This window comes from Aquarana catesbeiana, linkage group LG08 (genome assembly GCF_042186555.1).
Source record: "Aquarana catesbeiana isolate 2022-GZ linkage group LG08, ASM4218655v1, whole genome shotgun sequence".
Lineage (NCBI taxonomy): Eukaryota > Metazoa > Chordata > Amphibia > Anura > Ranidae > Aquarana > Aquarana catesbeiana.
In genome coordinates this window covers 53,357,128-53,382,819 of record NC_133331.1, presented here as the reverse complement: position 1 = coordinate 53,382,819, position 25,692 = coordinate 53,357,128, and the positions used below count along the sequence as shown (strand labels likewise).

At 46.1% G+C, this 25,692-nt stretch overlaps 1 protein-coding gene across 1 annotated transcript in view; it reads right to left on the bottom strand.

Moving 5' to 3' along the window:
• The window catches only part of CCDC186 (coiled-coil domain containing 186), a 127,695-nt gene extending 109,094 nt beyond the window's left edge, over positions 1-18,601 (bottom strand). The window contains exons 1-2 of the mRNA XM_073595853.1: positions 18,489-18,601; positions 6,152-6,775 (exon numbers count right to left, since the gene is read on the bottom strand). Coding sequence (XP_073451954.1) covers positions 6,152-6,756 — 605 coding nt within the window. The 5' untranslated portion in view covers positions 6,757-6,775; positions 18,489-18,601. The remainder of the gene's footprint in view (positions 1-6,151; positions 6,776-18,488) is intronic.
• Between the last annotated feature and the right edge of the window lie 7,091 nt (positions 18,602-25,692).

Genomic DNA, 25,692 nt, shown 5'->3' with positions numbered 1-25,692 from the left:
ACAATTCATTCTGACAATATAAACTGGTCACTAGCCTCGCGGTACTGAAAGCTATATGGAACTACAAAGCAGTCGTTGCCTCATGCAAAATTTGACACTACTTGGTAGGGTTATCCCTTCCCCTGTGGCACATTCTTATTGGCTCATCACTAAGCAGGAAGGTACAGCTGGCCAACAGAAACCTGCAAAAAATAGGAAGGGGCGGGCTAGCCCCTACTACTCCCACTACTCCACATTCGCATGTTACAGCTCAAGAGAATTCAGGGCGACAGATACTCTACGAAGTAGGGTTGCATCGATGCCGGATTTTTATCAGCGAGTACCGATAATTTTGGTCAAGCACTCAGCGATTCCAAGTACCAATACTTTGGTGTGCGATTTGTGTCCATACAAGATGAATGGGCGCTAATCACACTACAAAAAGAATTGCATGCAATTTGAACAGGAATGCAGTGGGATTCCTGTCTGAATCGCATGCAGTTTCCCCCACTGCCCCTGTGTGAACTCAGCCTTGTCATAGTGATTTCAGCCCGGGTTCACAGAGCGGTGCGGGAAACTGCATGCGATTTGGACAGGAGGAATCGCACTGCATTCCAGTACAAATCGCATGATATTCTTTGCAGTGTGATTTGCGCCCATTCATTTTGTATGGACACAAATCGCACTGCAAAGTATCAGTTTCGGTATTGGAAGAATTTTCGCATGTACTCGACAAAATACTTGGTATCGGTGCATCCCTACTAGAAAGGCTTGTATAAAAAAGGTATGTATTGGCAGTGCCAGGCGTCTGCATTTTATCGCTGTAGCCTGTATAGCACCAGCAGTATACTGAGGGGTTTCCTTTAAAGTGGTTGTAAACCTCATGCATGAAATCGGAAGCCGTCCACACCGGGAGAAGACTAGAGGTTATAGCAGCCGCTAGCGAAAATCTCAGGTAAAACCTGGCATGCTGGTTGTACCCAAATTGATTGATCAACTTGGCACATTCAGCCTGCCCATACATGGTTCGAATCTGGTCCGGTTCCTGTTAAACCAGCTAAGATTTGAACGCTGTATGGCCGTCCTAAGTGTCATTTCTGTCTGCTGCCTCCTTTCTCTGCTATCAGCATGAATCCCTTCTGACAAGTTTTCCTGACACCAAGAGAAAAATGGTGACGTGGAGGGACCTCCAGGTGATTGACAGCCTCAGCTCTGTTCCTGTGTGCAGGTGGGCGTGTCCTGTCCCTTCCCTCCAATCAGCTCTCAGAGCTCTCCTCACTGAGCTCTGCAAAGTTTAACTTCAGCTGTTGGTGCCACTAGATTTTAGTTAGGGGTATCGGGGTAAAGGGGGCTGAATACAAATGCATACCACACTTTTCACATATTTATTTGTAAAAAAATGTTGAAAACCATTTATCATTTTCCTTCCACTTCACAATTCTGTGCCGCTTTGTGTTGCTCTATCACCAAAAATCCCAATAAAATAGATTTACTTTTTTGGTTGTAACATGACAAAATGTGGAAAATGTCAAGGGGTATGAATACTTTTTCAAGGCACTGTATATAGAGATAGATCGATAGGATTTCCCTCCTTAGCAACTGCGAAATTATAAGCCAACAAGCATTTCCCGCAGTTGATAAAAGGGCTTATTTTTCAACATTTCTGACTACTACCTGTGCTGTCAAAAAAAAAAAGGAAGAATCGTCATGCAGGTAATTCTTATTTCAGGTGTTGTCATTGCAGCAAACCTGCTGTGGTGAGGAAACTGCTTCATAAGAATAGGATTTCAATAGCAGGTACCCATCCCCATCCGTTCTGGAGAAGATCCACAACAGTCACTTCTGAGGAAAACACTCAAACTTCAAAATATCTATGAAGTAATAAGGTCTTCACCGAAACGGCAACATCAACCACCTTTACATCAGTCAGAAATAAAAAGTCTTACACACTTGTACCAGCTCCTCTCCTGTACTGGCATTGTTTAATTGTTTAATTCTGATTTTACTGCACACTGTGAGCTTCTCACAATATGCATTAGAAGCTGCAGCAAGCTCAAGATAGAGTCCGCCTCATTTCCTGGCTGGAGGATGTCCAGCATCATTTAGCTCTTTCCTCTCTGTCTTGACTGTCCCTGGCCTCACTCATTGGGTTTCAGTTCTTTCAATTAGTATCCCATGTAGGCGTTACTTAGGGTGGTCTGAATGCAAATACAGCCTGCCTAGGGGCGCCCACCTCTCCAGACTGACATCCACCCATCTCATTTGACCACAGCTTCCACGCTGCGACTCATCTCAGTCACCCAGCTCAGAGAGGGGTCCCAGAATTAGAAAAAAGGTTTAACATCGAAGCTTTTTACCATTCCTAATTTTTCCTTTTTCTTAAAGGAAGGATGACTAAAGTAAATTTTTTTTTTTTTTGTTAAATAACAAACATGTTATACTTACCTCCAATGTGCAGCTCATTTTGCACAGAGTGGCCCTGAACCTGGTCTTCTGGGGTCCCTCGGCGGCTGTCTCGGCCCCCCCCCCCACAAGGACTCAACACTTTCATGCAAGCTCCCTCGCATGGTGTTGAGTACTTGCGGGTGCGCTCCCGTGATGCAGCTGGAGGCCATAGCCGCTCACTGAATCACTCGTCCCCGCGTCGCGTCATTAGATGTGATTGACAGCAGTGCGAGCCAATGGCTGCGCTGCTTTCAGTCCATCCACTGTGTCCAATCAACGGCCAGGCTGAGCGGCGAAGAGGATGTCGGGGGCGAGCGCGGGACTTTCGAGGGGTCAGGTAAGTAAAGCGGGGGGGGGGGGGGGGCTGGTATTGTCAGATGTTTTTTCACCTTAATGCATAGAATGCATTAAGGTGAAAAAAACTTTTACCTTTACAACTCCTTTAAATGCAAAACACTTTGAAATGTATGTCCTGTCCCAGTGACACTAATACAAATGGGGAAGTGGTTGTCACCTTTATCACTGCAATATAGAGCAGGAACATTGAGGTAGGAGGATGTAGCCACAGTATGTGGCAGAGACAATACAGGTATCTGACACTCCTGAAAGTGAATGCCCACTGACTGTCACTGGCCCATGAAGGTATACTTGAAATTTGCTTAAAGAAGAGTTCCAACCCACCCCCCACCAAAAAAAAAAAAAAAAAAAAAATGTAAAAGTCAGTAGCTACAAATATTTTTCATATTAGGATATCCAGTGGCGTACGTACTTACCATTCTTGAATCAGCTCTCGGGTGCTGGCTTTCTCAGCCAGTTCCCTACTGTGCATGCGTGAAGTATGCTGCACATTGTGATTGGTCTGCAGTCTTCTGGCACCTGTGTAGTGTCCCAGAATGCTGCAGGGGAAGGAGGGGGGCCGAACTGTTGGATCAATTCACTGCGATCAACTGAGCCAGAAGTGGGTTTGGGTACTTGTCAAAACCAGGTGCCCCCCTGCCCCCTTTTCCCAGAAATGGTGCCAAATGTGGCAGCGGGGGGGGGGGGCGTCAGACAAGCAGAGCTTGCCCTTTTTGGGTGGAGATCCGCTTTAACCCCTCACAAGAGTGTTTAGGCTGCTTGCATCAGGACTGAGGGCTCTTGAGGAGTACTGCGGCAGGGTGCTGTGATGTTTTCAAGAAGCTGTGTACAGCACCCTGCCAGCCCCTCCCACCAGACATGATCTGCATGCATTGCATAGAAAAGCACAGAGCCATCTCTCCACTGCTACCAAGGATAACCAGCCTCACCATAGCGCCCTCATCTCTCCCTCCATACTTCAGTTTCAGCCTGGGTTCACACTGATGCTGTGTGGGGAACTGCATGTGATTCAGACAAGAATCGCCCAGCATTCCTGTTCAAATCACAAGCGATTCTTTGCAGTGCGATTTGAGGCTATTCATTTTGTATGGCTCAACTCACACCGCACCCACATGAGAAAGATGCATGCACCTTTTTTCTTGTCGGACTGGAATTAAATCGAATTGTGTTTTTAGAACTGTTTTTTGGGGTGTCGCTAACTTAACATTCACACCCCCAGCTGTTCGCATGAAGGGAGTGCGATTGTGATGTGGTGTGGAAAGCGCACAGGAATCGCTGCAAATCCTGCACTGCATCAGTGTGAACCGGGACTTAAGTTAAAAAAGGAGAGACTGCCTAAAAACACACTGACCCAGGATTGCCCTTGTCTGCTGCGAGGGTCCGGGAACACAACAGTCAAACAACAACAAGCCCCCAACAGCTTTTCTTTACTGCTCATAACAGAATTTTCTTGAGAGTCGTTCTCGGAGGTTTTGTACACTTGTGGTTTGCTCTACATTGTTCATTGCCACTGCACTTTCAGTTTGACTTTATGTCTGGAACATTGTTGATGTGCTCATCAATTTCATATCTAAATAATAATTTTATGTAATCGGAGATGAACAAGTGGAAAGGAAATGTACAATGTACATACCGCATAGGATTACAGTTCTCAACACTGCTTGTTTTTTTTTCCACTTCAGCAGAAGAGAGGCCTAAAAAGAACAGGACCTGCTACTTATGCTGCTGAAGTAGTACACAGCCCGTGGGGGGGGGGGGGGGGGGCGCGAACCTTAAAGTGATACTGAAAGATAAAATTTTCTGGATTTAAAAAAAAAAAAAAGACACTTCTTTTGGCAGTCCCTTGCTGGTGCTGTCTGCTCCTTCCTAGCAAGCCGGGTGCTATAGAGGCATCCTTGCGTGCTCCCAGACCAGGCTGTACACGTCCATAGACACACTCCCCCCTCCCTAGTCACAGGAATTTGATTGACAGCTGCCCTCAGTGCCTCCTGTGAAAACAGGAATGGTTCAGCAGCTCAGACAATGCTGGATCCAGTGACAGGGGAAGTGTTTAGGAGGGAGAGGGAGATTGTTGTCCCACATCAGCTCCAACACCAAGAAATGAGCAATCTCATGACTGCTGATCGCACAATTCCTGGTCTGCTCAGAGCTGTCAGTCACCTTCTCTCTGCTCCTCCAGTGGTCACTGGCTCTGGCTCTCGGCCGTGTGTGGTAGCTGCCGATCAGGCATTGGGGTGGATCCCAACAATATTATTGGGGTCCTTCCAAAGTCAGGAGTGGCTCTGTGACATTAGCTGTCAGCAAGCTTTAGCTCAATTGACTCGGTCACAGCAGAGCAAAAAATAAGGGCACTCCTGTGACCCAGAAAAGACATGTCCAACAAAGCTTTGCCCATACTTCTCTTTTAAGGCCGGGTTCACAATGATGCGAACTGGATGCGGTTTCTCTGCCTCCAATTTGCATGACAGGAGAGTGTGACCAGCTCTCAGGCCCCGTTCACACCTATGCGAATTAGATGCGGGATTCCACACATCCAATTCACATAGCAGGAGCATGTGACCGGCTCCCTATGGAGCCGGATCACATATCTCCGTTGCGGCAGCGGAGCGCACTGCACAGAAACTCTGTGCGTCTTTAGCTCCATTTAAGGGCCAAATTCAGGCATAGATTCGGCCCCGTTCGGCCCCTTAATGGAGCCGGTTCACACACGTCCGGGGCTGCTGCGGTCCGAATTGCAGAAGGGTCCGGTGAATCTTCCTGGTCTGCTTCAGGTTCAAATTCAGGCAAAACTTCAGACCTGAAACAGTGAATAGGGACGGACCGCACCACCAGATGTGAACCCAGCCTAAAGGAATCTTTTTAACAGGGATACAGAGAGCAATGAAAGCACCTGATTTTATTAAAATAGATAAGGGTTAAAACCTTTAGCAGTTGCAAGTTGCTAGCTATGTCCTTTGGCATAATTCATCCTCAATTCTCATCCCAGTGAACTCATAAATCTTGAAAGCAGCACTAAAAAGCTAACAGGTTGTAACACTTCTCCTCTCCACTGAGGAAAAAAAAAAACACAGTTTTTGGGCATTAGGCTTTTATCCGGCGGCCAAGTTCACTTTAAATCAACAAACCCCTAAACAGGACAAGGTCCTTTAGCACCCAAGGTGAACAGACCAATATGCGCCCCCTTCTACCCCCCATGGGCTGTGAACTACTTTAGCAGCATAAGTTGCAGGTCCTGATTATTTAATGCTCCGCTCCTGCCAAAGTACCCAAGGTGGCCACCTCCTTAGCCTACCCCTTGGACCTGCCATGCCCATTAAACACAGCAAAGCGAGCAATAAGCATTAAATGCACAAGGACTTGACATATTCACCTTCTGATGGTATTCTCCTGCTGAAGATACTTCTCCTGGACACAGTGCTCTAGCACAGAAAGCGCCAGCCCACCTTTCGTCAGTCCATTTTGCTGCTTAAGCTCCATTTCGGTGGACTGGAGCTCAGATTCAATCTCGTCTAATAAAGTCTCCTGAGACAATGGAAGGTGGATTTTGGAGAGGAGTTCTTTGGTGCTGATTGTATTAAATGGACTCTCTGTGTCTGAACTCTCTGTGACATCGTCCTTCACATCTGGAGTGTCCTTGTCAGGAGAAGTTTCGGGAATGCCGTTTTCCGTTTCCTCATTCGATGAGGTTTCAGGCAACGCTGCTACTTGTACAGAATCTGGACAGTCGGAGTCACAGGGCTCAGTTCCAGCCTCTGGCTCCTGCTGGACCGGCTGCTGAAGTTCACATATTTCAACGGTGTCTTCTGATGAGTGCCCGCAATCTCCGACCGATTCCTCCTGAGGTTTGCTGCCTTCTTCTTCTGCAATATGCTGCTGTTCCTTTATTGTTCCCAAATCGCCATTACAGCTCGGGGCAACAGACTGGTCATCCAGGGGTGTCGGACTGTCCTCACAAAGACCACCAGGTTCCTCCATAGCTTCAGAAAATGTAGATCTGCAACACAATCATCAACAATTATTTCAAGGTAAACACAGAACAGCCATACAGACTTTATTCATATACATAGTGATGCTCACAATGAACGGCCAAAATTGTATACTTTTCACAAAGCAATTGATTTGTAATCTGCAAACAGCCCCCGTGTACTAAAAGCTTTGTAATGAGGTCCATGACAGATACCGGTTAAAAAAACAACCTAAAATTTAAAAAACTTAATAAACATGGGTACTACGACTATGAAAAAATGTGCCCCGTAACACTGTCCAGACAGAAGCATTCACTAAGGAATAATATGCTTTGGGCTACACAGGAGAATCAGTTGGTGCGGATTGTAGTAAAGGGCCCCCCTGTGTCCATTTTTTTTTGTTTAATTTCTTTAAAAAAAAAAAACTTTTTCTTTTGGATAAAGTAAGGGAGGGTTAGAATTCCTGTCAGATTTTTTTTTTTTTAAATTTAACCTTTGTGCATTATTGGGGAGATTTCCCTTCACTTCCTTCCCCATAGCTAGAACAAGTGGAACTATAGGCAAAACTCCGCCCCCCATTCTGGATAGAGTAAGGGAGGGTAATAATCATTTTTTTTGCCATCTGTGTCCCATAGGGGAGATTTCCTTTCACTTCCTGTCCCATAGCCAAAACAGGAAGTGAGGGAATCCATTATTGTTACCAGAACTAGCGTTCCCATTGGAAAATGTCTCTCTACTCCTCGTCTGGTGACATCCCTGAATTTGTGACATTTCACTTGGTAAAAATGGCAAAACAGGACAAATAGAGAGGCTCTCTCTATTGTGGGGTGCGCGTGTGTCCTGTGCACCCCTATGCAGGCAGTCCGATTCCTGTCAATTGGGACACAATGGCTGCACATACACAACCAGTGCTTCCAATCTGACAGCCATGTCGGTACAGATTCACGGCCCCCGAAAGCACATGGTTTGCACTTAGGAGCAGCGGCTGTGACGGTGGAGCCAATATGTCCCACATGACATAAATGGGACTACCTGTGCATTCCCATGCAGGCTAACTAGGCATTGCATAAGTGTACACAGTAGTACTCCTGTGTGAACGAGGCCTTAGGCTGGCCATATACTGTGCAAATTTCTTTCCTGCAAATACGGGTTGGAGGAAAGAAATTTGCTTGATTCCCCCATCAGCACAGACAGTGTTGATGTAGGAATCCCTCCTGTGGAGCCATTGTATTCTCCCAGGAAGGGAGTCAAGGGATGGGATAAAGCCCCTGCTGGGAGAAGGCAGTGATTATTGCTAGCGGTTATACTAGCCGCTAGCAATAAATTGCGTGTAAAATCTGGCAGGCTGGTTGTACCCAAGTTTGTTGATCAACTTGGTACAGTTAGCCTGCCTATACATGGCTCGAATCTCGGCTGGTTCCTGCTGAACTGGCCAACATTTGAAAGATGTATGGCCGGCCTTAGATTTACTCAATAAATTTGTGTTGGTGATTATTGTTAATGGGAAATCTACCAATTTAGAGTTGTTCCCAAAACAGGAATAAAAGGGGAAGTCCTTCAACAGTTATATGGATTTCCATCACTTTGGAGAGCATTTCCTTTTGTGTCTACAGGACAGGAAGTAAAATTAAAACGTCCCCCATGGCATGGAAAAATAAAATCTATCCTTGCAGTAAAGACCTTCACGGTTTAATACCATACACGTTATACTTACCTGCGCTGTGCAACCGTTGTGCACAGAGAAGCCCCGACCCTCCTCTTATACCCGATGCTCCTGGCCAACCCCGCTGAGCACCCACCATAGCAAGCCACTTGTTATAGGAGGCACCTGTGGGTGCATGCACTCCCATAGAGACACAGAACACAGCTTGGCCCTGGCACCGCTCACTCCTCACTGGCTGAGATTTATAGCAGCAGGTGCCAATGTGCCCTGCTGCTGTCTCTGAGCCAATGAGGAGGATGAGAGCGGAGAGAGCCACTGCTCCCATGCACATTGCTGGATCGAGATCGGGCTCAGGCAAGTATGGGGAGGAGCTGCACTCAGAAGATTTTTTTACTTTAATGCAGAGAAGGTAATAAGGTAAAAAGCCTCCTGCCTTTACAACCATTTTAATTAAAGCTATAGGTTTCAAAGAATTGAAAATAACTTTTGAAAGGCCATTACCACATTAAAGGAGAATTTAATGAGCAGGTTTATATGACTTTTTTGGGGTTCCAATTTAGGACAAAAACCTTAAGTCCTCATGCACACGGACGTTTTTACAGCTGCTTTTTTGAGCTTTTTTTGCAGCTTAAAAAGGCCTGTCTATGTTAGTCTATGGCTTCATGCCCACCTAGGCGTTTTTGAGCTGCAAGTGGCATAGGCGTTTTTAAGCTGTAAAAAAAAACCCAGGACCAGTGGGTTCTGAAAGACGTTTTTCAGCTGTAAAAACGCTCTAACGCTGAAAAACGCTCAAAAACGCCATTCACCAATGTTTTTTAGCGTTTTTGATCCATTGAAAAAAAAAAAAAACGCTCAAAAAAGCTAACGCGGAAAAACGCTCAAAAACGCTATTGCAAAAACGCAGAAAAAAGCTGAAAAAAGTTTAAAAAAAATCACTGCAAAGATACTGGCGTTTTCATAACGTTTTTTTAACAGCCTGTGTGCATGAGGGCTAAAAGAAAAGCCCAATCCCAGTCAATCAGCGCTGTGTATACCAAACCTGTAGAGGAAGCAGATTAATACTGAGTAACACTGACATTTCTATGACAGCATTTTCTATCTAGGTGATAAAACCTGATGTACAAGCGCCCGTCCTCTGCAGCGATTGGAGCCCCATTTCTCTGACACTCGCTGTAGGAATGCAGCAATGAGAATTCCATGCGGCCTTGTCACAGTTGCTGCAGTAATTATCTAAACAGAATGGAATATGCTGTTGTAGCTTTGTTTGTATGTGGACTTCCGCCCCACGGAAAGCAATTATCCGAGCAGGCTCCGAGACGAAGGAGGACGAGCCAACAAACTCTTATTATCCTCGTACAAAAGAGCTCCTGTGCCAGAGCAAACAAGTACAGCTTGTCAGGATCAGGGAAATACCGGCGACATGTTTTAGCAATAACACGAGTTAAAGGGAACCGGTCACAAGACAATGCTGTGCCATGACCTGACCATCACACCTAATATATGGCCAACACAAGTTCAGGCGTTTCCAGTGACTAGTACCATTTATACTACATCATACAAAGAGATCTACACAAGTGAGCTCTTCCAGCCTCGTGGTATCAGGTTAGGAAAGGTCCTTTTCTGCTCTGGAATGACTGTGACCCCGTGGACACAACCAGCTCCATAAAGACATGGGGGTTGATTTACTAAACCTGGAGAGTGCAAAATCTGGTGCAGCTGTACATGGTAGCCAATCAGATTCTAACTTCAGCTTGTTCAATCAACCCCTAAACGCCGACGTAAAGCAACGGGTTGTACCGGGTAATGCCTGTAGCTGCTCGCATCACCCCAGTACCATTTTTTTTTAGGGCCAATGGTCGGCTTTCTTGTAATAACAACTGATGCAGGTATTTTAAAGAGTAGGTTTTAGGGATGCACTGATACCATTTTTTTTTACGAGTTAGAGCTGGGCGATTTTCTCAAAAAAAAAAAAAAATATCTGCGATTTGTTTAAAAAAAACTCGATTAATGAATCGAATTGAGTTTTTTTCTTTTATGGACACCGCGCCGGTCCTGAGGAGCTGCGGGCAGGAGTTTTTAGGAGAGGCCGCGGCTTCGGCCTCGCGGACTACCATGTACTCCTGCCCGCAGCTCCTCAGGACCGGCGCGGTGTCAGCGCCAGTCCTGGTGAAAAAAAAAAGAAAAATCTAAAAAAAAAAATCAATTTGCTGAAATTTTGAATCGATTTGACCTCTCAACTCGATTCAAGATTTAAATCGATAATCGATTTAAAGAATACTTTTTTTTTTTTTTACTACTTGCCGATACCAATTACCGATACATACCACAACTGTTTTGTTTTAACATCAGCTGTCAGCAATGGTACAAAGCATTGAAAAGTTATTTAGATTGTAAGCTCTAAGGAGCAGGGCCCTCTGATTCCTACTGTATCAAATTGTATTGTATTTGTACTGTCTACCCTCAAGTTGTAAAGCGCTACGTAAACTGTTGGCGCTATATAAATCCTGTATAATAATAATAATCATTTACAAATGAAATGAATAGATTTTGTTTTTAATTTAGTGCCTTTTCAATGTGAAATGTGTAAATATATATATGTGTAAAAATATTCACTAACAAAGCAAACAAAAAAAAGCAGGAAAATAATAATTAAATGGAGGAGAATATGGAGTTAATTAAGGCTGATTAGAGTAAATTAAGGGTTATTAAGGGGTTAAACAGAGAAACATTTGTTCATCCCTTTGATCTGCAGATGAAGGCCCCTTTCACACGATCGGACCGTTCAGGTCCGCCTGTCAGTTTCGACGGCGGACCTGAACGGGCGATCCATGTTAGCCTATGGAGCGTCGGATGTCAGCGGAGACATGTCCGCTGACATCCGACCCCGTCCGATCTGCTAAAAGCAGACGGATGGCTCTACATCCAGGTCCGTCGCTGGCGGATCGGATCGGGTGAGATCTGACGAAAACGAACACGCTGTCCGTTTTCGTCCGATCCCTCCATAGGCGGCAGCGGCGCCTGACAAGCCCCTCCCCGCTCAGTGAGCAGAGAGGGACCTGTCATCCGCCGGCTCAGCGGAGATCAACGGACTGATCTCCCGCTGAGCCGGTGGACCGAGGCGGGCTCCGTAGAAACGGAGTCCGCCTCATGTGAAAGGGGCCGAAGAAACAGAAATATACAAAAAGAAACAATGTTTCTTTTTATTGTAGTGTTTCAGGGCTGAGCAATGTTGGTAATAAACCAACAGCTGCTTTTTTTTTTTTTTGACAGCTCCAATTTAGAGCCGAGCGGTGCATATGCACGAGTACCGATACTTGTGCAAATACTCGGTATCGGCACAGATACTGATACTAGTATCGGTGCAACCCTAGTAGGTTTGTAGATGATGGACTTTATAGGCAAAACACAGATATGAATTACAAATAAAATTAATTACAAAAACATACAAGACAATTGCATTAAAATTCATCGACTATTCACAAAAATGCCTTAAAGCACGAATAACACACCACCTACATACATATACAGTAAATTACGAAAAATGGGGGACCAATCAGGTCACTCTCCAATACTTGGTAAGAGGAATGAGAAGTCGGTGCAGGTAAACAGCCTTCCGCGGCCCGCCCCTGGAATCGTCTTTGATCGGGTCTTGGATCGAGTAACCCGGAAGTGACGTCATGACATCACTTCTGGTTAACTGAAACCCTAAAGGCGCCAGATTTAAAAAAAAAAAAAAAATCAGCATTCAAAACAACCAAACTTGGCGTTATGAATGCTTTTAAGTGCAGAAAAGGGATTTGAGGTCTTAAAGATCCCAGATCCCTCCAAAAAAATACCTGACAAGTTGACTATTGCTGTCACAATGGATGCTTACATTCCTTATGACAGCAATAAAAATGATCAAAAAATTTTTTTGTTTTTTTTAAAGAGACAGTGTAAAATAAATAAAATTTTAAGCGCCCCCATCCCTCCGTGCTGACGCGCAGAAGCGAATGCATACGCAACTCGCAACGTAAATGTAAACAGTGTTTAAACCACACATGTGAGGTATCGCTGCGATCGTTAGAGTGAGAGCAATAACTCTAGCACAATACCTCCTCTGTAACTCTAAACAGGTAACCATTACATTTTTTTTAAAGCACCGCCTGTGGAGATTTTTTAAGTACCTTTGTTTGTCGCCATTCTACAAGTGTGCGCAATTTTAAAGCATGACATGTTAGGTATCTATTTACTTGGCGTAACATCATCTTTCACATTATACAAAACAATTGGGCCAACGTCACGGTTTTGAATTCATGAAAGCGTATTTTTGTTTTATTGCATTTGAAAGACCGCTGCGCAAATACAGTTTGACATAAAATATTGCAAAAACCACCATTTTATTCTCTAGGTTCTCTGCTAAAAATATATATATATATATATATATATATATATATATATATATATATATATATATATATATATATATATATATATATATATATATATATATATATATATATATATATATATATATATATATATATATAATAATGTTGAGCAATTTTCTAGCAAAAAATATTGATTTTAACTTGCAAGAAACAAATGTCAGAAAAGGGCTTAGGCGTCGAGGGGTTAAAAACTTTGACAAAAACAACCTGGAAGCTGATTGGTTTCTATGCAGAGCTGCACCAGATTGTGCACTCTCCAGTTTTAGTGAATTAAAACCATGGTGTGACCTGTTTGGTGTGGAGGAACTATAGTGGCCTGGACGAACTCTGACCTCAAACCTACTGAGCACTAGGGAAGCACTGATGTCCATACTGAGTATTTTCACGGGTACTTATACTCGTGAAAATGCTCCTGATACCTGAATCAGATACGTTGTGATGCGATTTGCGTCCATACATGAATGGGCGCAAAGCGCACTGCAAAGAACTGCATGCGATTTGAACATTTAATGCGGTGCGATTCCTGTCCGAATCACATGCGGTTTATGGCGCCGCTCTCCTGTGTGAACCCAGACTTGTCATAGTGATTTTGAGCTTAAGTTCACACAGGAGCGGTGCGGGAAACTTCCCTGCATGACGGGTCCCACCAGCTCTGGCTCCCCATTCGACTGTGGACATCTGCGGCTTGGGCTCCTCCTGCCTTTCCTATGGCTTTGTTCCCCACATCTCCAGTGGCTCTCTCCCCCCCAGCATGACCGTATGGACTACAGGGATTCTAATTGGTCAGTACTATCACATGTACGGCGCTGACCAATCAGAAGCTGTCTAGCCCATATGGTCAGCACGCCACTGGATGGCTTTGTTCCAAGTTTCACATAATGTGCTAGCATGCGATGCATACTAGCACATTATGGCTTTACCTTGCACTCTTGCAGGATTTAAAATAAAACAGCATTTTAATGGTAAGCCAACACTCACCTGGACCTCTCCTCCTTAAAGCAGAGCTCCACACAAAAAGGGAAATTCCGCTTGTTTGCTTACCCCCTCTGGTGCCTCGTTTGGCACCTTTGGGGGGGGAGCAAGTACCTTTGACAGGTACCTGTCCCCACTTCTGGGAACCTCGCCGTGGTGAGATTCCTTGGAAGTTCGGCCCCCCTCTTCCTTCCTCCGACGCCAGGCCAGTTAGAAAGAACAGAGCGTTTTGCACATCCGCAGTAGGGAACTGGCTGTGAAGCCAAAAGGCTTCAATGATGGTTTCCCTTACTATGAATGGTGGCGGCAGCACCCGAGAGCCAATCAGAAAATCATCTGGAGTGCCGACATTGCGGGATCCCTGGACAGGTAAGTGTCCTAATATTAAAAGTCAGCAGCTACAGTATCCTCCTCTTTGAAGGATTTGATGTTCAGCAGATAGTTTGCTTGGGCATCATACATCCAACATGTTTCTAGATTTATTGATCTCTTCCTCAGGAATGATTAGATGCCTTTGAATTTATCAAAAAATATTACCACTTCTCATGATGACTGCCCATATCAACATCCACTCGCTTGTGAGCAGGGCTGAATCATGACTTCCTAGGATCCTAAAGATTCCCATACCATGGAAAAATGACACAAGGCCCATTTCTCACTGCTGTTCACACAAATCAAGCTGTGCGGGTCTGCTCCTTAGTACATCCCATATGATTGTGTCCAATCTTGGCCTAAATATGGCCGCGTGTGTCTTTAACAAGGCTATGTCTTTTTATAGTTTGTAATAAAAAGTGGTTTTATATATAAATGGTTATACATTTCTCGTTTTTGGTTTCATACAAAATCCCATAAGAGGGTATTTTTCCCATTTCTTTTCACATCACAGTCCTCGGTCTCCCCACGTTTTTCTTCATTTCAAAGTCTACCTAGGCACACCCACTCCTCCAGGCTGACACCCACCCACCAAGGCATTTTGCTGTTTGCAAAACTCCTCCCAAGATCCAGCCCACTGCTTGTATGAGGACTGAGGGCTGGAGAGGAGTACTGAGGCCGGGTGCTGTGATATTTTCAGAAAGCCATGTACAGCACCCTGCCAGCCCCTCCCCCACCAGCCATGATCTGCATTGTATAGAGAAGAGCAGAGATCCAGTGATGACCTCACTGGGTTCTAAACTAAGGTAAGTAATGAAAATAGAAAACTTTATTTAAAAAAAAAAAAAAGTGTTAGCCTGTTGTTAGGCGGGTCAATTATACTCCAGCTTTAAAGTGTGTCTGAGGCATTAGCAGCCCACAATGTGCTGTTCCTCCTCTACAATGACATCACAGGAATGTCATGTGCCACCAATGATATTCAGAGTTCCCTTTTACCCCAACAAAATCAATACCGGGAAGAAATGCAATGGCTTCCAGAAATGATGGAGAATATTGATGTCCTGGAATCAATAATATGTCAGTCAATAACATCTGGGGATGATGATGGACAGGTGTTGGGGGGGGGTCACACAATGCTAGAGATATACCAATACCGCTGGCATCCCGGACAGACAGAACGACATCCCCGGGCTTCACCCCATACAGCTGAAGGTGCGGTACCAAAGAGTGGAGTGATCAATCATACAGACACTTCCCACATCTACAATCACCAGAGACTTCCTCTTCTCAATCACTGCCTGGTACAAACATGTACAGGAATTCCCAGAGGGATCCCACCTTCATTCTGCTGGATAGCACAACCTCCCCTGACCAACCCCATTCCTGCACTCCGGACTTCCTGTCCCCCACATCACTCAGTGTCAGATCTCCCCCCCCATATCACTCAGTGCCAGTCTCCCCCCCCCCCCTTCATATCACTCAGTGCCAGTCCCCCCCCCCCTTCATATCACTCAGTGCCAGTCCCCCCCCCTTCATATCACTCAGTGCCAGTCACCCCCCCCCCTTCATATCACTCAGTGCCAGTCTCCGCCCCCCCTCTTCATATCACTCAGTGCCAGTCTCCCCCCCCCTTCATATCACTCAGTGCCAGTCCCCCTCCCCCTTCATATCACTCAGTGCCAGTCCCCCCCCCTTCATATCACTCAGTGCCAGTCACCCCCCCCCCCTTCATATCACTCAGTGCCAGTCTCCCCCCCCCCCTCATATCACTCAGTGCCAGTCCCCCCCCTTCATATCACTCAGTGCCAGTCCCCCCCCCCTTCATATCACTCAGTGCCAGTCTCCCCCCCCTTCATATCACTCAGTGCCAGTCTCCCCCCCCTTCATATCACTCAGTGCCAGTCCCCCCCCTTCATATCACTCAGTGCCAGTCCCCCCCCCTTCATATCACTCAGTGCCAGTCTCCCCCCCTCTTCATATCACTCAGTGCCAGTCTCCCCCCCCTTCATATCACTCAGTGCCAGTCTCCCCCCCCCTTCATATCACTCAGTGCCAGTCTCCCCCCCCCTTCATATCACTCAGTGCCAGTCACCCCCCCCCCCTTCATATCACTCAGTGCCAGTCTCCCCCCCCCCTTCATATCACTCAGTGCCAGTCTCCCCCCCCCCCTTCATATCACTCAGTGCCAGTCTCCCCCCCCCCCTTCATATCACTCAGTGCCAGTCTCCCCCCCCCCTTCATATCACTCAGTGCCAGTCTCCCCCCCCCCTTCATATCACTCAGTGCCAGTCTCCCCCCCCCCTTAATATCACTCAGTGCCAGTCACCCCCCCCCTTCATATCACTCAGTGCCAGTCTCCCCCCCCCCTTCATATCACTCAGTGCCAGTCTCCCCCCCCCCCCTTCATATCACTCAGTGCCAGTCTCCCCCCCCCTTCATATCACTCAGTGCCAGTCTCCCCCCCCCCTCATATCACTCAGTGCCAGTCCCCCCCCCTTCATATCACTCAGTGCCAGTCCCCCCCCCCCCTTCATATCACTCAGTGCCAGTCTCCCCCCCCTTCATATCACTCAGTGCCAGTCCCCCCCCCCTTCATATCACTCAGTGCCAGTCTCCCCCCCCCCCTTCATATCACTCAGTGCCAGTCTCCCCCCCCCTTCATATCACTCAGTGCCAGTCTCCCCCCCCCCTTCATATCACTCAGTGCCAGTCTCCCCCCCCCTTCATATCACTCAGTGCCAGTCTCCCCCCCCCTTCATATCACTCAGTGCCAGTCTCCCCCCCCCTTCATATCACTCAGTGCCAGTCTCCCCCCCCCCTTCATATCACTCAGTGCCAGTCTCCCCCCCCTTCATATCACTCAGTGCCAGTCCCCCCCCTTCATATCACTCAGTGCCAGTCACCCCCCCCCCTTCATATCACTCAGTGCCAGTCTCCCCCCCCCCCCCTTCATATCACTCAGTGCCAGTCTCCCCCCCCCCCTTCATATCACTCAGTGCCAGTCTCCCCCCCCCCTTCATATCACTCAGTGCCAGTCTCCCCCCCCCCCCTTCATATCACTCAGTGCCAGTCACCCCCCCCTTCATATCACTCAGTGCCAGTCTCCCCCCCCCCCTTCATATCACTCAGTGCCAGTCTCCCCCCCCCCCTTCATATCACTCAGTGCCAGTCTCCCCCCCCCCTTCATATCACTCAGTGCCAGTCTCCCCCCCCTTCATATCACTCAGTGCCAGTCTCCCCCCCCCTTCATATCACTCAGTGCCAGTCTCCCCCCCCCTCATATCACTCAGTGCCAGTCCCCCCCCCTTCATATCACTCAGTGCCAGTCCCCCCCCCTTCATATCACTCAGTGCCAGTCTCCCCCCCCCCTTCATATCACTCAGTGCCAGTCTCCCCCCCCCCTTCATATCACTCAGTGCCAGTCCCCCCCCCCCTTCATATCACTCAGTGCCAGTCTCCCCCCCCCCCTTCATATCACTCAGTGCCAGTCTCCCCCCCCCCCCTTCATATCACTCAGTGCCAGTCTCCCCCCCCCCCTTCATATCACTCAGTGCCAGTCTCCCCCCCCCCTTCATATCACTCAGTGCCAGTCTCCCCCCCCCCCCCTTCATATCACTCAGTGCCAGTCTCCCCCCCCCCCTTCATATCACTCAGTGCCAGTCTCCCCCCCCCCTTCATATCACTCAGTGCCGTTCCCCCCCTCTTCATATCACTCAGTGCCAGTCCCCCCCCCCCTTCATATCACTCAGTGCCAGTCCCCCCCCTTCATATCACTCAGTGCCAGTCCCCCCCCCCCTTCATATCACTCAGTGCCAGTCCCCCCCCCTTCATATCACTCAGTGCCAGTCCCCCCCCCCCTTCATATCACTCAGTGCCAGTCTCCCCCCCCCTTCATATCACTCAGTGCCAGTCCCCCCCCCTTCATATCACTCAGTGCCAGTCTCCCCCCCTTCATATCACTCAGTGCCAGTCTCCCCCCCCCCCTTCATATCACTCAGTGCCAGTCCCCCCCCCTTCATATCACTCAGTGCCAGTCTCCCCCCCCCCCCCCTTCATATCACTCAGTGCCAGTCCCCCCCCCCCCTTCATATCACTCAGTGCCAGTCACCCCCCCCCCCTTCATATCACTCAGTGCCAGTCTCCCTCCCCCAGTCCGGTCGCACTGCCCGTACGTCCTGTGGTATATATATATATATATATAATCACTATTATCTCCTCCGGTACTCAGCCCCGTTCCCCACCCTGCCCTGACAATGACCCCCCGGTACACGGTGTAGCTCGGTGTCTATGGTGCTCCTCTCTCACCTGCCGGTGTCCCCTCACTGCAGATCCATCCCCGACTCTGACACATCAACAAAGATGGCCGCCGTGCCGTCACATTCTGCAGCGCTCACCTCCAATCAGCACATAGAATCCCGCTGACGTCAGAGAGCACCTCCGACTGCACTGCAAGGTGACCGAAATGGGAGGAGCCGTACCGCTGTCAATGCTTCAAAAGGGAGGGACTGGCCCGATCATTAGGATTGAGGGGCGGAGGGGGGATCAGCCGAGCAGAGTACCTGAGAGGGCGGAGACAAGCGGACTAGCAGCAACTAGAGTGCCCTCTATCGGGCACTGAGCTCCACTATGGGTCACCTCAAAGTGGGGGAGCTAAAAAAATAAATAAAAATAAAGAGTATTATAATATTAAAGTATATCTAGAGGAAAGACTTTTTCTTTTCCAACAATTTTCATTGATAAGTTTTATGATACACATAAAATTCCAGTACAAACTTATGCAGAGTCAACTCAATTCACTAACATAACCAAATCAATTTGAGCAAGTCGGGAAAAAAATCGTATTTTTGTCTATAGATTGCATTAAAAAATATTTAATCTGCTGACAATATCACCCCCGGAAAAAAAAAATATATTTTTTTTGTCTATAGATTGCATTACAAAATATTTCTTTTACTGACAATATCACCGCCGGGAAAAAAAATCTTATTTTTGTCTATAGATTGCATTAAAAAATATTTATTTTATTATTATTATACAGGATTTATATAGTGCCAACAGTTTGTACAGCACTGTACAACATGAGCGCAGACAGTACAGTTACAATACAATTCAATACAGGAGGAATCAGAGGGCCCTGCTCGTTAGAGCTTACAATCTAGAAGGGAGGGTCAAGTGATACAAAAGGTAATAACTGTGGGGGATGAGCTGATGGAGAAAATAGACATACAGTTGTTAGGTGTGGGTAGGGTAGGTTTCTCTGAAGAGAAGGGTTTTCAGGGATCATCTAAAAGCTAATAGAGTAGGAGATAATCGGACAGATTGGGGTAGGGCATTCCATAGGATTGGAGAGGCTTTGAAAAAGTCCTGGAGGCGGATATGGGAGGAGGTGATGAGGGAGCTAGAGAGCAGGAGGTCTTGAGAGGAACGAAGAGAATGATTAGGTTGATATTTAGAGACTAGGCTAGTGATGTAGCTGGGGGCTGAATTGTGGATGGCTTTGTAAGTTGTTAGTATTTTGAATTTAATTTGTTGGGTGAGCGGAAGCCAGTGGAGGGATTGACAGAGAGGGGTAGCAGACACAGAGCGGTTGGTAAGGTGGATGAGTCTGGCAGCAGCATTTATGATGGATTGAAGGGGGATATCCTATGTGAAGATAAGCCAATGAGAAGGGAGTTGCAGTAGTCGAGGCAAGAGATGACCAGCAAGTGAATTAAGAGCTTTGTGGTGTCATTGGTTAGAAAGGGGAGTCTTTTGGAGATGTTGCGGAGGTTGAGGCGGCAAGATTTGGACAGTGACTTGACGTGGGGCTTTAAGGGGAGTCCAGGACTACACCTAGGACCATGGCATGCATGGATGGGCTGATAGCTGTGCCTTCGATTTTGACAGAGAGATCAGGGTAAGAGACACGTGATGGAGGAAAAATTATAAGTTTGGTTTTGGATAGATTGAGTTTGAGGAAGTGGAGTGACATTCAGACTGATATATCTTATAGTAAATTAGTGATGGGGAGGAGACTGAGGGAGTGAGCTGAGGGGTAGAGAAATAGATTTGGGTGTCGTCAGCATAGAGATGTTATTGGAAGACATGGGAGGCTATCAGCTGACCCAAGGAGGAGGTGTAGATTGTAAATAGGAGAGGCCCAAGAACAGAACCTTGGGGGACCCCAACAGAGGAAGGAAGCGGATAGGAGGAAGTAGAATTGTAAGTAACGCTAAAGGTGTGGTTGGATAAGTAGGAAGGAACCAGCGAAGAGTACAGTCACTGAGATTAACGGCATGGAGTTTTTGGAGGAGGAGGGGGTGGTCAACCGTATCAAAGTGTCAGAAACCACGAATCAGACTGATACAGAAGTACAGTTAAATCAAGCTTGTTTAATAATAAAAAAAAAAAGGTAAACGTAGTCAAAACATAGCCAGAGTTCAGGAATGAATAGTCAGACAAGCCAAAACGTCAGGGAGCCAGAAGGAATGTCAGCCAAGCAAGTCTTTAACAGGAACACAGGAGAGTGTTTACTAGAGATGTGACCAAGGCGAAGGCAGCGATCATCTGGACTGGACGGCTTAAGTAGGCAAGACCGACGAGCAGGATCATCAACAGGTGAGTCACTGTGGAGAGAGATGGAAGCTGCCATATAGCCGATAGCTGAGCGGCCAGCTCAGAGAAGGAAGGGCTGGGCCCAGCCCTGACACAAAGACAGCAGAGAGGTACAGGAGTAGAAGTACAGAATAGTGTCCATTGGTTTTGGCCGTTAGTAGATCTTTTGAGTTTTAGGAGAGCAGTTTCTGTGGAGTGTTGAGGGTGAAATCCAGACTGAATGAGATCAAGAAGGCTATTCTCGGCAAGGTGGTCGCTGAGTCGTTTGTAGACCAGACTTTCAAGGAGTTTGGATAAAAAGGGGAGCAAGGAGATGGGGCATAGGTTATTAAGATTGGTTGTGTCCAGTGAAGGCTTTTTAAGTATGGTGCTGACTAGTGCATGTTTTAGAGAGTTGGGGAAGATGACAGAAGAGAGGGAGAAATTGAAGGTGTGAGTTAGAGAGTGTGGAATAGAGTCAGAGGGTGAACATGTCAGGGCTGGGCTCAGCCCTTCCATCTCTGAGCTGGAAGCTCAGCTGTCGGCTAATTGCCAGCTCCTATCTCTCCACAGTTACTCAGCTGTTGATGATATCCTGCTCGTCAGTCCTGCCTACTTAAGCCGTCCAGTCCAGAGAATTTCTGCCTTTGCCTTGGTCAACATCACAGAAACTATCTCCTGCGATCCTGTTCAAGACTTGCTTTGCTGACATCCCTTATGGCTCCAGATCCTGCTTGCTGTTCCACTACATTGATCCCTGACTTCTGGCTTGGCTGACTATCCGTTCCGATTACTGAACTTTGGTTATGTTTTGACTACGTTTGTTCTTTTATTATTAAACAAGTGTGATTTAACTGTACTTCTGTCTTGGCCTGATTTCATGGTTTCTGACAGAACGTAGCATTTGCAAGGGAACTGGATCCAGAGGCCAGGTGGTTAGCTGGATGTTAGCAAGTAGTTTAGCAACCTCCTCTATAGTGGTGGGGTTGAATGAGGGAAATAATGATTGTATCTGTGGGCATGAAGTGTAAAGCGTGGAAGGTATCTGAACAGCAGAGATCTCACAAATTGTTTCAATCTTCTGTTTGAATTGATTGGTGATCTCCTGGGTGGTGAGTGAGTTAGTGGGTGGAAGCAAAAATTTTAAAAAAATGCTCCAGAGGGGAAGTAGTTGAAGTTTAACCACTTCCCCTCTGGAGCAATTTTTTTCATTTTTTGCACTCATATTAAAAACATATTTAAAAACCCTCCAGAATATGATGTATTTTTTTGAACTCAGAGGCCCAGTACAATAAAAAGATGGTAGTTGTAATTTTTATGTTGTGCGATATTTGCACAACTGTTTATCAAATGTATATTTTCAGAGAAAAAAATACACTGAAATTAATTATAGTTCACACAAACATATTATAATTCCCATTTTTTACAAAACAAAAGATTAGGCTGTGTGGCGCAGATGCTGGACTTTTCAGGCCTCAAATGTGCATGTGCCCATGAAATTGCAAAGAATTACGGTGCCCCAAATTTTCGGAGACACTTTAAATATCTTCACAGCTCATCAGTAAACAAGGTACCTAGAATTATCGCTCTCACTCCGCCATGCACAGCAAGACCAAAATTGTGTAGCGCTGTAGGAGGTGATTTCACCACCGCAGCTAAAAAAAAGAACATATATATATGTTATATATATTTTTACTCTTTTTTGGCACAGATTGCAATAGAAAAAAAGTTGTTAATTTATTGAGTTAATGTTTTATTGTTATTGGGGTTTTATTGTAAACCGTTGTTTGCTTTGCAGGTCCACCATTCAGCTGCAGCACTGATCTGTTTATTCTGACAGCAACAGGGTTTGTTTTCAGCGTAGGAGGTGATTTCACCACCGCAGTTAAAAAAAAAAGTGCATTTATGCCAAAGCATAGGGGTTTGGGTGGACAGAGGGCGGATTATCCATATGCTTCGCCATATATTTTTCACTCTTTTTTGGCACAGATTGCAATAAAAAAAAGTTGTTGTTTTATTGAGTCAATGTTTTATTGTTAACTGTTGTTTGCTTTGCAGGTATGCAATTCAGCTGCAGTACTGATCTGTTTATTCTGACAGCAACAGGGTTTGCTTTCAGCATGCATAAATCAGTGAGTACAGCGCTGTAGGAGGTGATTTCACCATCGCAGTTAAAAAAAGTGCATTTATGCCGAAGCATAGGGTCTGGGGTGGACAGAGGGCAGATCTTCCCTATGCTTCGGCATAAATTTTTTTTCAGTTTTCTTGGCAGAGATTTCTTCATCTACATCAATCGATGTGAATGGAGGGATGTGTTAGGTTCTTTTTCTTTTTCCTTCAGCCCATGGGCTGAAGGAAAAAAAAAAAGAACATTGCATGTATGCCAATCATTAGAAGTGGGCGGATGCAGGGCGGTATATTCTAATGGTGGGCACACCACACATTTTTTCTGGCAGAGATTTTTTCATCCACACCGATCGATGTGAATGGAGGAATCTGTTAGGTTCTCTTTTTTCATTCAGCCCGCAGGCTGCATGGGAAAAAAAAGAAAATTACAATATATGCCCAACAAGAACCAGCAACGTACTGGAATGTCGCTGGACTTTGAGTGGTTATAACAGGATGATGCCTGCAGGTTTAGGCATCATCTTGGTATTGTTTTTTTCAGCCAGCAGTTTCATGGACAAGTAGTCCTAGTGGCTAATTAGCTGCTAGACTGCTTTTACAAGCAGTGGGAGGGGACGTCCCCCCCCTCCCGCCGCCTTCAGTGGTTTTCTTGGGCTCTCCTGTCCCACCAGGGAACCCAAGAGTGCAGCCATTGGTTCCACCAGGTGACCATAGAGCTGATCGGGGATTGGAATGGCTGCAATCTTCTCTAAGAAACTGGAAGCTTCAAGCATTTCATCACTTCGGTTTCGCCGGATATAAACAACACCATTTTTAAATTGGGAAAGCATCTTATCACACGGATCTTGGTGTGGTCAGATACTTTAAGGGCAGAGGAGAGATCTAGATTTTAATAATAGACCCCAATTGAGGGCAGTAATTCTAGCACTAGACCTCCTCTATAAATCCAAAGTGGTAACTTGTAAAAGCTTTTAAAGGCTTTTAAAATATATGTAGTTTGTCGCCGCTGCACTGGCGTGCATAATTTTAAAGCAAAGCTGTTTGGTATCTATGTACTCGCCGTAAGATCATCTTTTATATTCTACCAAACAATTGGGTAATACTGTATTTATCAGCGTATAACACGTACTTTTTTCCCCCTGAAAATCAGGGGGAAATCGTGTGTGCGTGTTATACGCCAACTCCTGCTGTCTCTGAGTGGAAGGAGGGAACAGGCGCAGCCAGATTACACAGAGCGGCAATATCCTATGTACCCGGCGATCATTCACACACAATCCCACCTCCTGGCCTAGGATTGGATCACTGTTCTGTCTATCACACTGTGTGTGACTAATCGCCGGGTACACAGGAGATCGCGGCGCTGTGTAATGCGGCACTGAGGAGGATGCAGATGAGCAGGGATGTGCATCCTGCAATTATTTGCAACAGTGAGGCTGCATTAATGGGCAATAGAGAGGCTAGAGATGGGCACCATGCAGGCTGCATTAATGGGCAATGTGCAGGCTGCAGATGGGCAATGTGCAGGCTACATTAATTGGCAATGGTGAGGCTGCAGATGGGCAATGTGGAGGCAGCAGGTGGGCAAAGGAGAGGCTGCTGATGGGCACTGTGCAGGCTGCATTGATGGGCACTGGTGAGGCTGCAGGTGGGCACTGATCAGGCTGCATTGATGGACTGTGACCCTTATTTTGCTTTAAAGTTCTTTATTTCAAATTTAATTTTTTTCCTGAAAATTCCCTCTTAAAATTGAAGGTACGTGTTATACGCCGATAAATACGGTATATTGTGTTTTTGTGCATTAAAATTTCAAAAAGTGTATTTTTCACAAAAAATTGCATTTGGAAAATCGCTGCACAAATACTGTGACAAAAAAATGCAACACCCACCATTTTATTTTGTAGGGCCTCTGTTTTAAAATAATATATAATGTTTGGGGGTTCAAAATAATTTTCTATCACAAAATAAATAAAAATTTTAATGTAAACAAAAAGTGTCAGAAAAGACTTGGTTTTCAAGTGGTTAGAAGAGTGGGTGATTTGTAGCATAAGCTTCTAATGATGGGCATAAATTGCCATGACAGTTCAAACACCCCCCAAATGACCCCTTTTTGGAATTGCTAAATTCACTTCCTCACTACCTACCATAGTTTCAGATGCCATGAAATGCCAAGATAGCACCCCCCCCAAATGGCCACTTTTTGGAAAGTAGACACCCCAATCTATTTGCTGTGAGGCATGTTGAGTCCATGGAATATTTTATGTTTTGCCACAAGTTTCTGAAAAATGACAAAAATATATACCGTATTTATTGGCGTATAACACTCACTTTTTTACCATGAAAATCGGGTGCAAATAGCGTGTGCGTGTTATACGCCAATACTTCAATTTTAGCTGCCTCAGAGGGGACAAGGAGGGGGGCCGGACGAGCGCTGTCAGATTACATACAGCGAGAATCTCCTGTTTACTTGGCAGCCTCTGTAATAGAAAGTCCTGTCTCCTGGGCCGCCATTGGACCACTGTTCTGTCTATCATAGGAGATTCTCTTTGTATGTAATCTGTCGGCGCTCGTCCCGCCCCCTCCCTGTCCCCTCTAGGCTGCAGGTGGACGTCAATCACTGATGATTGCTGCACTGATGGCAATGGTGAGGCTGCTGCATTGAAGGCAATCGTGAGGCTGTATTGATGTGGATTTATGAGGCTGCAGATGGGCACTGACCCTTATTTTGCTCCAAAGTTCCTTATTTGAAATTTTAGTTTTTTTCCTGAAACTTCCCTCTTAAAATGAATGTGCGTGTTATACACCTGTGCGT